At 36.3% G+C, this 13,871-nt stretch overlaps 2 protein-coding genes and 2 pseudogenes across 2 annotated transcripts; 2 read left to right on the forward strand and 2 right to left on the reverse strand.

The window, feature by feature from the left end:
* Positions 1–386: 386 nt before the first annotated feature.
* On the reverse strand, positions 387–3,192 carry LOC121791501 (annotated as a pseudogene).
* Positions 3,193–3,291: 99 nt separating this feature from the next.
* On the forward strand, positions 3,292–6,159 carry LOC121752331 (annotated as a pseudogene).
* Positions 6,160–6,266: 107 nt separating this feature from the next.
* LOC121805386 lies at positions 6,267–7,225 on the forward strand. Its single transcript, XM_042205217.1, has 2 exons — positions 6,267–6,388; positions 6,667–7,225. The coding sequence occupies exons 1-2, from the start codon at positions 6,311–6,313 to the stop codon at positions 7,000–7,002; spliced, it is 414 nt and encodes a 137-aa protein (XP_042061151.1). The 5' UTR covers positions 6,267–6,310; the 3' UTR covers positions 7,003–7,225.
* Positions 7,226–8,395: 1,170 nt separating this feature from the next.
* On the reverse strand, positions 8,396–9,441 carry LOC121804902 (heavy metal-associated isoprenylated plant protein 4-like). The gene is made up of 4 exons (XM_042204610.1): positions 9,296–9,441; positions 9,031–9,182; positions 8,864–8,954; positions 8,396–8,771 (listed from the first exon to the last, which is right to left on the reverse strand). The coding sequence occupies exons 1-4, from the start codon at positions 9,402–9,404 to the stop codon at positions 8,452–8,454; spliced, it is 672 nt and encodes a 223-aa protein (XP_042060544.1). The 5' UTR covers positions 9,405–9,441; the 3' UTR covers positions 8,396–8,451.
* Positions 9,442–13,871: the final 4,430 nt, after the last annotated feature.

Consider the following 13,871-nt stretch of genomic DNA (forward strand, 5'->3'; position numbering starts at 1 on the left):
ACAATAATAGGCTAGCACTAGGACTAGCCGACGTCCTAGCCAATTAAACAAATTGACAAATATTAAAAAAAATGAAGTGCAATGAGTTGTAAATATAGAGTATAAATAAATAAAAAATAAAAAAATCGGCTAGCCGATCGGTGTCCGCGCAATAGCGGACTAGCTATCGGCTAACGGTCTAGGTCGCGGATGAGCGCTCGTCCGTCCCCCGTTAGCCGACTCCATTAGTGGACGTCCCCACGCCATAACCGCTAGTCCGTGCTCTAGTCCGCTATTACGGATGCTCTTACTTCATATAATGTACATTATCGTCTAACAATTAATGCTATTTTATTCTCCACAATAACAACAATAAACCAGCCACCACAAAGAAAATGGCACAAGGATGCAAAATTATATGTCTAGTAGAATAAAACAAAGTTACAAATATACAATACAACTCTTTTTACAAATTATGGCTTGATTAACCGATACCGCTATCATTAATATTTAAAGCTAAGCAATGGCATAAGCAGGTAACTTGGAGCTTACAGGGACTTTCAGATCTTCCCAGCCAACCACATCTAGCTTTGACAAGTAACGGTTCACCATTTCATCGCTGATCGACTCTAGCTTCGAGGGTTCCCACTGCAAAACCAGGAAAAACAAGAAAACGAGGTTCTCACCAAAACGTCTTTAGCTAAATCTTCGTTTACAGATATAATTAAAATGTGCGTCCACCTTAGGATTTCTGTCCTTGTCCAACAGTATAGCTCTGCAGCCCTGAATTCGTACTTCTGTTTTTAGGCATTCGTTTGTTGGAAAGCACACAGTTACGAGAAGGTGCATTGGTACCTCTATGAAATCCTTGCTAACTTCTCCCTCCCAGCATCACATGACAAACCATTCTGAACTCACTGATGAGGCATTCACCAATGCCCTGTAGCCCTCCTTCTCTAATCTGGAGAGCATGAATGAGGAAATGAAATTTCAAAGTAGAATAATACGAACTAAGAATGCTGATTGAACTGTACCTATCTCAAAGAAATTTTCAGGCAGTGACTGTATGGTGGAAGGGATCCAATCATCCTTCTTTTCAGAAGACACCCTTTCCTAGAAACACGAAATCAAACTACATGGGGTAGAAAAGGTAAAACAGGAGTAGCTTTAGCAAGAAGCCTAGAACAAACAAGTACTAGTATGCCTTATCCCTTAGCAATAATATCTTCAACTGTTCTTCTAGAAAAGCATTGTTGATGATGTCCAACCTGCAGATACTGGTGCATCATAATCAGATTGGAAAATCTGGTCTATGGCCAAAGAAGGATGCATATACTAACATAACAGTAGGGGAGTGCCGAATTCGACTATATTCAGAAATCCGGGAAGGTTTAAGAAATCCAGGGCACGAATGGCTAGGAGCAAAGATATGGAAACAATAGCAGATACACAAATATCATTCGAAATCTAACAAGTAGTCAAAATTTGTAGAAGCAAAAATTAGCTTATAAAAGATCTGTATTCGAAAATAATGTTCTTAGACTGGTTAACCAAAGCATGCAATAACTTGGTTAAAGCAGACTGAGGGGATATCTCATAATCAGAAAGCAACGGAAATATGACCCGTGGACCCATTTCCATAGGAAGCTACACAAATGTTGACCTAATGGACACGAAAAATGTTTCATACTATTACTTATATCTGTTATATTTACAACCAAATTTGAATGCTCAAACTCATAATCCACCATTTTGTATCAACTTATGTGTATATAACTCTTTAAACTAATAATCAAATTTTGTATGGTAGCCTCCATATGCGACCTAACAGTCAGACTAAAGGAGTTCATGAGGCGTATCCATTTACTGAGAAAACATATTTTTACCTCGATTAATATCATTGACAACTGCTGCTACATCACCTCCAGCACAAAATGCTCTCTCCCTTTACCTATTATTCATGGCCAAAGAAAAAGAGAGAGATTAATAAATGTACAGCATAGGAAGATCAAAGCAGTAGAAGCCCAAATCCTTAAACATTTCATCACTTGACTAGGTGACAAAGCTCAATTTAAATTTGACAGAAGAATCTTCTGTGCAAGCAAGAAATAGCTCCAACAATCGAGACACCTAGAGAAAGATCAGAAACAACTTCAGCACATTGTCGACAACACTTAATCAGCATAGCATTTCATATAACTAGTACACGTTAGTTACTAAGGAAAATAACAGTGTAACCCCAGGAAATATTGGAAAATATTGTAGCATTCCATCATACTTTAACAGTTTCGCCAACTTATAAGAACTTCTTTCCAGGTACGAGTCAAAATAAAAAATCGAAATGGGAAGATAGATGCAGAACTGAGGACATGCTTTAAGCAATCCCAAAAACAGATACAGCATACAGGAACATGGTAAAGAAGACAGCCAAGAACAAAAGGGGTAAGACTCTTTTTTCCCAGCAATCCAAGCTCCTATGGCTCTTATCAGTAATTTCTGGCGATGTTCTATGATATCACTCTGATCACAACTCACAAGAATAATGGCACTTATTCATTCAGCTAAACCTATATAACAACCAAATCCAGAAACATTTAAAATAGCTTGGTTGCAGAGTCTTCAGTTCACTTTACTCTAAATGCCACAACGTCTTCCGGCACTAGACATCCTCTAATCAAGAGTAAAAGACACGATCTTCAATTACTAAAATAAGTATCTAAAACAGCTGATGATCAACTACAATCAAAACATTCATACAAGCTACCAACAATTTCACCGAGCAGTGAATGATCAACCTAAGACATACCATTACAGCCGAAAGTGCATTGAGCTGCTTAGGTCTGTTCAACATAAAAATCCTCCCACGTGATCTCTCTTTCACCGAAACCTGCAATTTCAACAGAATTTTTCGGCAAAAGACACCATTTTCGGTTGACCGGAGCAAATGAATTTAGGCAAAATCAGTTCTTAATCGTATACTAAAAACACAGGCAGTTATAAAATAACTCGGAGATGCATCAAGAGATTATGAACAATAATAGTAGTAAAAGTTTAGAATCGAAGAACTGTGTGGAAATTGGTGAAAATTTCACATACCTGGTCGGTTTCTCCATTTGTAGAAGCCATTGTACTGCCGAAGAAGGTCGAGAGTAAAACAATAAGCAAAAAAACATCCTCTTTATAGTTTAATACTTTCAACATCAATTTCTTAATGCAGTATTTGTCTGAGAGTAACGGAATCGCCGAGTGAGAAGCGAAATCGAATCCAATCCATTATCCAAGGATCACTTCTAGAGATACAAAGTTTAAGTGATCTGAGAGTAATGGAGGAGTGGCTGGCATGCTGTGGGAGCGCCAAATTTGCTCAACAAATGGCGGCCGTCGCTTCCTTCTCCAACCCCCAAGAAGCCATCGATGCTGCCCAAGATATCTGGTTCAATAAAGTATGTATTCGCGCATCTGATGATTTAATTCATCAATCATTTATCCATTTTTTGTGCTTTTCTAATTTTCTGCAGGTTGATGTGAATGGATGGCTAGAAGCGTTTGCTGCGCATCCTGCCATCGGCGAAAGCCCTTCCAACACCGTCAAGAGCCCAACCACTACTGCTGAGTTCAGTTTCTCGATCTTCTATTGTTCCCTCATTTTATACACAAATTACTGCTGTGATTGCAAAGTGCAGTTGCTCTATGTGTTCTGATTTGTGTGGTTATCCTATTTCTAGCGGAAAGAGAATAAATTCAGTAAAAAGGATTATATCTTTGAGCTGCTGCTGAAAGATTTTTATGATTCAATCCAATTTGTATCACAGGATAATGTCGATTATCTAATCCGTTGTGTGTAGTGTTGATTGTTCTGTGTGTGTTAAAATGAAATTGCTTCTGTCGATTTCTTAGAAATGCAGTTGATTTTCCGTTGCTTCTGTCGTTTTCTTATAAATGCAGTTGATTTCTCGTTGCTGCAGCCACCATATTGTTTCATCTTATTGGAAAATTTAGGCATCTCAAGAACTTCTAACGAATTAGTGGATCTTTTACGGTTTAACATCTCTTGTGATGCTCAAATCCTGTTTGAGATCCTGTCTTTTCTTTGTATTAAAGGGAGGATAGAACGTAGTGAATTGTATCTGTCAAATTTCTGGCTGTGTTAATGTACTTTGTTCGATGTGTTGAGGTTTACTGTTCTCATCTCTATCAGATGATTTTTTATAAGCCTGAAAATGACAAGTTATTTCTGTAACAGGTGGAGCAACGGAGAGCAGTCGACTGCTTTAGCAACTGCTACTGATGCTACATTACAGATATCTATCATTTAACAAGTGTGCTCTCATGTTTTTGTATGTTATCATTGGTGAAGTAGAAAATTCAGAAAACGAGAATCAGTGAGATGTAAATAAATATAAATTAGATGTGATAACCTAGAATGTAAATTGCATCTTGGCATGCCTTACGCCGTTATAACCAGTTTCAAGAATACATTAGTCTCTGAAAATGAGCACTTCCTTTCATCTAGATGTTTGGCCAACTGTATTTTGTAGGAGCTATATGAGTGGAATGTTCACTACAGGCAAAAGTTTGGTTTTGTCTTTCTCATATGTGCATCTGGAAGAAGTACCCCTGAGATTAAGGTAAATATCTCGTTGCTTGGGTAGATATCTTTATATTTGCTCTTAGTTTATAATGTGGTTTGATGCAAAAGCTCTTCTTTCCTTTCTTCATTTGTTTTTAATTTCTTTTTTTTGGGGCAGAAACGGTACCATAACAGGCCAATCATTGAATTTGAGCTTGCGGCCAAGGAACAAATGAAGATCACTGAATTACGTATCTCCAAGCTATTCACAGCTAATGCAACTTCTGCTTCCACCACCAAGACCCCTCATAATGCGGATGTGGTGACAAAAGCCAGAGGTTCTGTGCCAGATTGGCTATTTCCGTTTCTAATCTTTAGTTTATGCTGGTACATGTTTTACTTGGTTTCTTCTCAAGTTCCTGGACCCTAACTTACTGGAACATGAGGAACTTCAAATCGGCTATTAGTCTCTGCAGGTTGTGGCAGTAGATTGTTCTCAAAATACCCCTGATGTGGTTTTTCTCTGAAATATTTTATAGAAAGTTGATAAAGAAGAGTCTCCATACTTCTTGTTTTGACTATCAATGCTGTTTTCTTTTCCTTACAACCCTAACTTATTTTGTGAGATAATTGGCTTGCGACTTGTACACACTGTATAATAGATGAAACACGATAAGTTGTTAAAAAGGAGGAAAATGAAGTTGTGTGTGTGTTTGAGAGAGAGAGAGAGAGAGAGAGAGAGAGAGAGTGAAATACTATATGTAAGAAAACTGTCATGGTAAATTTGCCTTCATACATGAATATGCTTCTGTTGTGAATTCTCTATATGTTATAGAGATTGTTACCACAAGAATTGTGTAATGTTTTTAGTTATGGTTTCAGATTTCCCTGTAAACTCATTTTCTCCGACCATTTTGTGCGTGATCTTCAAATGGTCTGATGACCTCTGTTTAACTGCAGAAGATTGCATGAATGTGATCGGAGGCCATTTGACCACTGCAAAGGAGCCTCCTGAAGCCGAGCCCTCAAGAGCATTCACAAGGACACGGCCACCAATCACGACCCACATCCTCGATGTAGCTCGTGACACTCCAGCTTCTGGCGTTGATGTGCATCTGGAGATGTGGGCAGACAAGCAATCACGGCCATTGTTTGGTGAGGTGGATTCAGGCTGCTGGAAACTGGAGGGTCGGTCAAGTACAGACAGAGACGGGAGGAGCGGACAGTTTGATGAGCATGGTGGACGCTCTAAAGCCTGGGATATATCAGATTAGCTTTCGACACGGGGAAGTACAATCCTGAGGGGTTTTTCCCTTATGTGGGAATAGTATTTGAAGTGAAGGAATCCTAGAAATGGGATCACTTTCATGTTCCTTTGCTGCTCTCTCCATTCTTGTTTTCCACGTATCGCGGGAGCTAGATTCTAACCTTCGTCCACCTAATAATGTATTTCCTCCGTTCCTAGTTTATTAAGTCATTTTTCAATTACGTGAAGTTCCAAGATAATTGAGTCATTCATTGGCAAAGTATATTTACGGAACATTTGTACGTTGTACATTGATATTAGATACGCCATGAATTCCCAATTGTTGTCCACTCTTTTAAAATCAACTTCATTGGCAGGGAAAACAAATCTCTATACCTATTTATAGGAATAAATGAAAGCATTTTATACTTCAAATAACTGCCCAAAAAATTCATTTGCATGCATTTGATTCAAATTGATAAAAAGAAAAGGGTGAAAGTCAAAGATTAGCGAAAATGCAGGCCATCAAGGATAAGATTACTGACATGAAGGAACTCCACAAAGCAAAGGCTGAAGCAAGAGAGGTTGAAAAGGTAAGGAATTTTCTATGTTATGGAATATTGATTTTACAATTCATATAAATTTTGAATCTGCGTGCTCTTACCAGGTCGATACGATAATTTCATGTTGTGTTTACGTGAGATCCTTTTTCGTTTTCGTACGACAATAATTTTTGTGCCGGATTGAGTTTATATTTTTATTAATTTATTTTATAATTAGGCATGGATTTGTCGTTTCCGTGTGGTTATATGATAACGACCCGACTCTCACGATTTGAGTTATAATAATTGATAATGATTGAGTTGTACAGGCAGAGAGACAAGATGCAAAAAATCGACTTGCGGTGGTTCATCAGGTGGCGAAGGCAAGAAAAGCTGAGGCGGCGATGGATTATCACGTCCAGAAAGCCGCGGAAAAGGCAGCGGAAGTACGGGAAGATGTTCCCTCAGGCGGCGCAGAGCTGCCCTCTGCGGAGGAACTCGATGATAGCCTCTCTTACAGCCAGGACTCTGCATCAGCACCACCGTCTCAAGACCTTTACAGCGGTGGCGCCCCCCCTGATTCTGGCCATGACAAAGCTGCTTTCGTAGACGCCCCCTTCTCCCCTGACACCGCCGCCCCACCATCCCAGAATGATAGGCTGTAGCCTGCAGATTCATTCATTCATATATCCCCTTTATATATAATTGAATAAACTTGTGCAGATGCATTGCTTTTTGCAATCATCTACTATTATTTTCGATTTTTATTCGTTTACTTTGATTTTAGTGTAAATGTTGCTGCTTCATTTGATTTGTTATTTGGCATTAGGGATGATGAAAATGTGCTTCTTCTGTATTTGTGTATTAATTGGATTTTATTGAAGATAATCGTTGTGTTTTCTGTCTAAAAACTATTCAACATCTCTTATTCCGTTGCAAGTTTTCAAGTACTACAGTTGTGATCGATGAAATATCCCTTAGGCCCTTCTTGGTATGGTGAAATGGAATAGGGAATGAAATGTCATTCCTACCTACATTCCATTCCTTTACTTGGTAAATTTTTTGTTAGGAATCACCATTCCTTTTGGAATGGCCATTCCATTCCACATGAGAATACTCATTCCATCCATTTAGCTAAGGAATGGTCATTCCATTCCATTTTCCTTTCTTCTTATTTTAAATTTTAACAAAATTATACAAATATTATTTTATATTATATTTAAATTTAATATCATCACAATTTTATAATAAAATTAAAATTTTAAAATTTTTAATAATTAAAAAATCCACACACACACGCTTCACACATTTCATATACTACACACATTTCATACACTACATGCATTTCACACATTTCACACACTACACACATTTCAGATACACTATACACACAAAATGCACACATTGTACACAAAATAAACACACTATATACACTATACGCAAAATATACACATTGTCTACACATTACACACAGTTACAAAATTTTACACGAAATACACACACTTCACACAAACTAAACTTTCAAATTTAGTTCAGTTTTTCGGTTTGATTCAATTTAAACTTTTGAAAATTTTCCGTTTTTCGATTCGGTTCGGTTTGAATCGGAAAAAAAAAATCTAAAAGCGGAAAAAAAAAATTTAAAAATATGATGCTTGAAATGTGTGAAATATGAGTAGTGTTTGTATTGTGCGAAATGTGTGCAGTGTGTGTAGTGTATGTAGTGTGTGAAATATGTGAAATGTGTGTAGTGTGTGAAGTGTGCGAAGTGTGTGTAGTGTGTGAAATGTGTGTAGTGTGTGAAATGCGTGTAGTGTGTTAAATGTGTGTAGGTTTTTTTTTGGTAGAATCAACATATTAATTATTCATATTTCATTCCATTCCATTTATATATTAATTTGTAGTTATCAAATATAGGAATGGAATCAATTAAGGAATAACAATTTCATTCCTTTTGCATTCCTCGTGCTTACCAAGCACAAGAATGGAATGGAATTGTCATTTCATTCCCACCTTCATTCCATTCCTATCTCCATTCCATTCCCTCCTCATTCCATTCCATCATACCAAGAAGCCCCTCTTATTGTTTCATAATCAACCAAAACATGTTTTTGTATTTACATAATGGCACAAGCATTAGGATTTTCATCACTAAACAACTGAGGAGCATGAACATAATGTATGAAATATGGAGCTCCACCATCCTTTGCTTTCACTTCTACTTTCTCAACTTCCTTAAACTCCTTAATCACAGTGGTTTTCTCCTCAACAACCTTAACCACTTTCTCTTTCTTCTCCTCCTCTTTCTTCTTTTCTTGCACAATTTCTGCATATTTGTGCACCTTCTTTTTCATGTATGCCTTCAGCTTCTCTGCCTCTATAACTCCTTCAACCATTATCGTTTGTGCTTTCATGTCTGTCTTAACATTATGTATACCTGCAACAATATTAATCTGTAAATCTGTAATCATATTTTTCATTATTATTCACAAATGAATTTCTATGATATATATGTTGTAATTTTTGAACCTCTGTGCATTAAGAGTCGCCTACGTGCTTCCCTTTCGCATTGATCGCAATGCAAGAACGCCTTCATAGTGATTGCTCTTATAGCTTCCTTCTGATGTATTTGTTAAACAACAAATGTTATTTAGTTGTAGTATAAATTTAGATGTATCATAATTAATTACTACTACCTTTTTCTCATCTTCCTTGGATTTTGTCTCAGAAACTAATTCAACTTTTTTCTTGCTCCATTTTTGGAGTCTGGTGTTAATCTTCTTGGCATCAATGGCCCCTTTTACTGTGATTTCACCCTTGTCAAATTTTGCTTCAACTTTATGGACTCCTGATCATGATTCATGAATATTGGTTGAAAATACACAATTGGTGTATTTATGGAATTTAGATTCTACTTTAGTAAGTAGAATTAAAACATGATTCATAGGATAAGTTAACTACCTGGGATTTTTAAGAGGGGCTTTTGAATGTCATGTGCACATTTTGGGCAATGCAAATGTGCTTTGTAAACGGCTGTAATCACTTCAACTTTCTTCTCTTCTTTAGCCATATGGAGTAGTAGTTTGCAAGAAGCAAAAACGCAGAGAGCTAAAATGAGGATGAGAAATTAGGAAACTAGTGTTAGTGTAGTCCTAATTAGCTAAATTGTTCAAATTGGTTGGTAGGATTTGATGCATATGGTTCACCAATTTGTGGAATCAACAACCACGAAATTCTTGTTTAGTGTTATACTACTATCTTTGAATTTTGCAGCTACAAATTTAGGAAATACAAGTAGTTTAGATAATGTGTCTCGTGTTATAATAACGTGTTCGCCTTGCCTTCATTTCCCATTTTCTACTGCCTCGTGTTTTATCTTTTATGTCTTTTTCTAGTGCCCAATATATTAACCTTCTTAGGCAATAAATTAAACAATACATCTAGTGAGACAAAACTAAATTTAAGCATTACTTTAAAATTATTAATCATCTATGTACCTCTACAATTCTTTTTAAATAATCCTTTTACGGATATACTTCATTTCATTTAAATTAATTGGATGTTATTAGCCCTTTTTGAGTGTTGGGCTGTATGAACCATTTCCTATATTCATCTTCTTCATTATATTTTCATTTTGTTTGGCCTTCAATGAAATTAGTTGTTGCAAATGGAGTAATAGATAAAGGTAACAGGCACATGCTTTTTAGTTATGCATCTAATATAGTTTGGTGTGACTACCAAAATTAATTTGATTTGCTGAGTTGGTTGATTATATGATCAATTCCAGCGAACAATTAATTAATCGTTGCCTATTGACGGGGGTGCACTCATTTCCATTACGTTCGTGACAAGTATGTAAGTAGTTGTAACTATAGATTGGAGTTTTGAATTTCTATTTCAAAACCTTATCTCTTATATATATAAATATCAGTATAGGTAACTATAGATTGGAGATTTTATTTTTTCTTTCTAAATCTCATTTCATAGTATTGCTGTTAAGGTAGTGTTATAGATAGATACATAATTCTGCATAATTAGATACTAAATTTCAACAATTAAATAAAAGATGAAGGATGAGATTGAGTTTTAAATTTTTAACATTTATCAAATTTATAAAATACAGAAGGGCGTGTTAGTTTATTTTAGAAAATTTGGATTTTAAAAGTAGGATAAACAATTTAAGATAACATAAATAAGTATTATTTTTAGATCATTTTAGTTCATTTAGAAAATGTGAATATTAGAAACTTGAAAGTCATTTTGAGAATGTTTTAGTTTTACACACTTATGATTTGTTAAAAGGAGTTAAAATGATTTTAAAATGAACTCTGTGTCTTGGACTGAACCAAAACGTCTATAAAATGGCCTCCGTGTTTTCAAAATCCGTCCAATCTCATCCTTCCATTTTTCGGATCTAATAATTGAGATTCGGTCTTTAATTTTGTGGTCTTTATGTGGACTTTAATTATGCATTAAGATGTGGAAACTTTTTATCATTATCCTATCGGAGATTCCTCCTTTTAGAACTTTTCTTAAAGTCGGAATATGGAATTATATCAGTTCACAAATACATTAATATCAGTTGCCATAACAAAACATATCAGGAACTGATATTCATGAATCATCTAACTGATACTCAATCCATCTACGAAAATAGTCTCATTTTTTTAATTTTTTGTGCACAAAAAATATCTCATCTAAAAATGAAAAGTTTCTCTCAAATAATTAAAACTATTCTATCGATTTTTTTTCTTTTTTTTCCTTTCATACTTTATCCACTTTTTCTTCTTCTCTCACACACTTTATCCACTTTTCTCCTTCTCTCTCTTACTTCACCAAATTTTTTATTAAAACTTGCATCGTTCACTATGAGATTATTTTTAATGAATAATTAAAATAATTTTCAATTTTTAAAGTTCTCGTATTAAAAAAATTTCACTTAAAACACCTATCTCATCCTATCAGCATATACATAATTTTAAAATATGACTACAGTCTACAAACTATTCCTAAGAAATAAATGGCAATTTCAGGCCAATGTAGGTTGGACCTGGAAAATTTATTAGCCAACATTGTCAGAGGTAATCTAACCATAAAATATTGAGAAAATGCATATTTTTAACTACCTAAATGAATTATACATCAAAATGATTGAATACGGTTATACGGCACATTATGTGTAATTGAATTTACCGGCCGGCTAGTGTTTATTTTTTCTGCAAAACCAGTGGCCTAAAATTACGGCACAACTAATAGAAAAAATAAGCCATAATGTATAGCAGGTTTCAACAATCTTTTACTTAGTGATGAACTTTTTATTCTATTCTATTCTATTCTATTCTATTCTATATATAGATCAATCGCTTTTTAAATTAATTAATTGTGAAGCCTAGCTCGTACAGAGAGTTAAATATCCAAACACTCCACTCTGCTTACCTATATATCGTACATATATATTGATATATATATCTGATTCTTTTGGCATACAATACAGCTCATAATTTATGCTCAAAACTATCATCAGTGCTTGTCTCTTACTATAATATTTTAATATCGGCACGTCATGAGTAAACTATTTATATTGCGACAGCTGTGTAATCGAGGTAAAAAGAAATGTAAAGAAGACACAGATTTTCGTGGTTCACCAACGTTGCGTTGGCTACTTCCATGGGCGGAAACGGAGAACAGATTATATTCAGAGTGTTTTCAGATTGTAGCTACAGATTTCAGATTTCAGATTTCAGATTACATGGCTACAAATTTCATATTTCAGATTTCAGATTACATAATTATATGCTCTACTCTCATATAAATAGGCACACATGAGACAGATTGGACCTAGGAAACATAATCCTATCCCAATTAAGAAACATAATCCTATACAAATTCAAGGCATACTAACAAATCTCCACCTTGACTTGAATTCTCCCTAGCAGATGCATCATTACCATGCCAGACGAACAGACTTCTCCTTCCTTACCTCAGATTTGCCCTCCTCGGGCAATTAGCAGCTCATGACGTTAAGCAAGTCCAAACAATGTTGAAACATGCTCTGAGGGACCGGCTTGGTGAACATATCAGCAGGATTATCAGTAGTACCTACTTTCTTCACCTCAATTCTCTTCTCATTTTTTAGAAAATGATATCTAACATCAATATGTTTGGTCCTCTCGTGATGGACCTGATCCTTGGCTAAACAAATAGCGCTTTGGCTATCACAGGAAACAACAACTTGCTCTAGATATAGACCAAGATCACCAACTAGCCCTTTCAGCCATATTCCCCTCTTTAGCAGCTTTTGTCAATGCCATATACTCTGCTTCAGTCGTAGACAAAGTAACTGCAGCCTGCAAAGTTGCCTTCCAACTAACAACGGAACCACCAAAAGTGAAAACATAGCCAGTCATAGATCTTCTGCCGTCAACATCTTCAGCATAATCAGAATCAGAATAACCAATCACAGAACAATGAGTATCACCTCCATAAACGAGACCAACATCAGACGTACCTCTCAAGTAACGGAAGATCCTCTTTACAGCCTGCCAGTGCTCATTTCTAGGCCGCCACATGAACCTGCTGACAACACTAACAACATGTGCTATGTCTGGCCTAGGGTAGACCATAACATACATCATACTCCCAACAACATTCGAGTACGAACTCGAGACATGTACTCCTCCTCAGCTTCAGATTTTGGTGCCTGATCAAATAACAGATGAATGTTTATGGCACATGGAGTATCAATAGTCTTTGATGTAGACATGCCAAATCTTGACAAAATCTTCTCAATGTAGCTCTTCTGTGACAGGGAAATCTTCTTCTTTGTTCTATCCCTAGATATCTCTATACCCAGAATTTTCTTTGCAGCACCCAAATCCTTCATATCAAATTCATCACTGAGATGAGTTTTCAGCTTCTGAATTTCAGATTTTGACTTTGCAGCTATAAGCATATCATCCACATACAGAACAAGATAGACCATGGAACCATCATCAGCTTTGTTCTGATATACACAACAATCATACGGACTCCTGTTGTATCCCAGCTGGATCATGTAGCTGTCAAATCTCTTATACTATTGCCTCGAAGACTGCTTTAGTCCATATAAGGACTTCTTCAACTTGCAAACATAATCCTCCTTGCCTGGAACCACAAATCCCTCTGGCTGAGTCATGTAGATATCTTCCTCGAGCAGTCCGTGTAGGAAAGTCGTCTTCACATCTAGTTGCTCAAGCTCCAAATCATAATGTGCAACTATCGAAAGTAACACTCTGATGGAAGTATGTCTAACCAATGGTGAGAATATCTCATTATAGTCAACCCCCTCCTTCTGCGTGAACCCTCTTGCAACTAGCTGAGCTTTGTATCTAATACCCTCATCTGTCGTAGTCCCTTCTTTCTTCTTGAATATACACTTGCAAGTAACAACCTTTCTCCCCTTCAGCCGTTTGACCAGCTCCCCAGAGATTTTCCATAGTGATTCCATCTCTTCTCCCATTGCAGCGAGCCATCTAGCACGCTCACTGCCCGAAACAGC

This window comes from Salvia splendens, chromosome 1 (assembly GCF_004379255.2).
Source record: "Salvia splendens isolate huo1 chromosome 1, SspV2, whole genome shotgun sequence".
In the NCBI taxonomy this organism is placed as follows: Eukaryota; Viridiplantae; Streptophyta; class Magnoliopsida; order Lamiales; family Lamiaceae; genus Salvia; species Salvia splendens.

Excerpts from the sequence above, each read along its gene's own strand:
- LOC121805386 (XM_042205217.1), top strand. The coding sequence starts at position 6,311 with ATGCAGGCCATCAAGGATAAGATTACTGACATGAAGGAACTCCACAAA. Across the intron at positions 6,389-6,666 it reads AAGCAAGAGAGGTTGAAAAG|GCAGAGAGACAAGATGCAAA; the intron begins GTAAGGAATTTT and ends TGAGTTGTACAG.
- LOC121804902 (XM_042204610.1), bottom strand. The coding sequence starts at position 9,404 with ATGGCTAAAGAAGAGAAGAAAGTTGAAGTGATTACAGCCGTTTACAAA. Across the intron at positions 9,183-9,295 it reads GCCCCTCTTAAAAATCCCAG|GAGTCCATAAAGTTGAAGCA; the intron begins GTAGTTAACTTA and ends AATCATGATCAG. Across the intron at positions 8,955-9,030 it reads CCAAGGAAGATGAGAAAAAG|AAGGAAGCTATAAGAGCAAT; the intron begins GTAGTAGTAATT and ends CAAATACATCAG.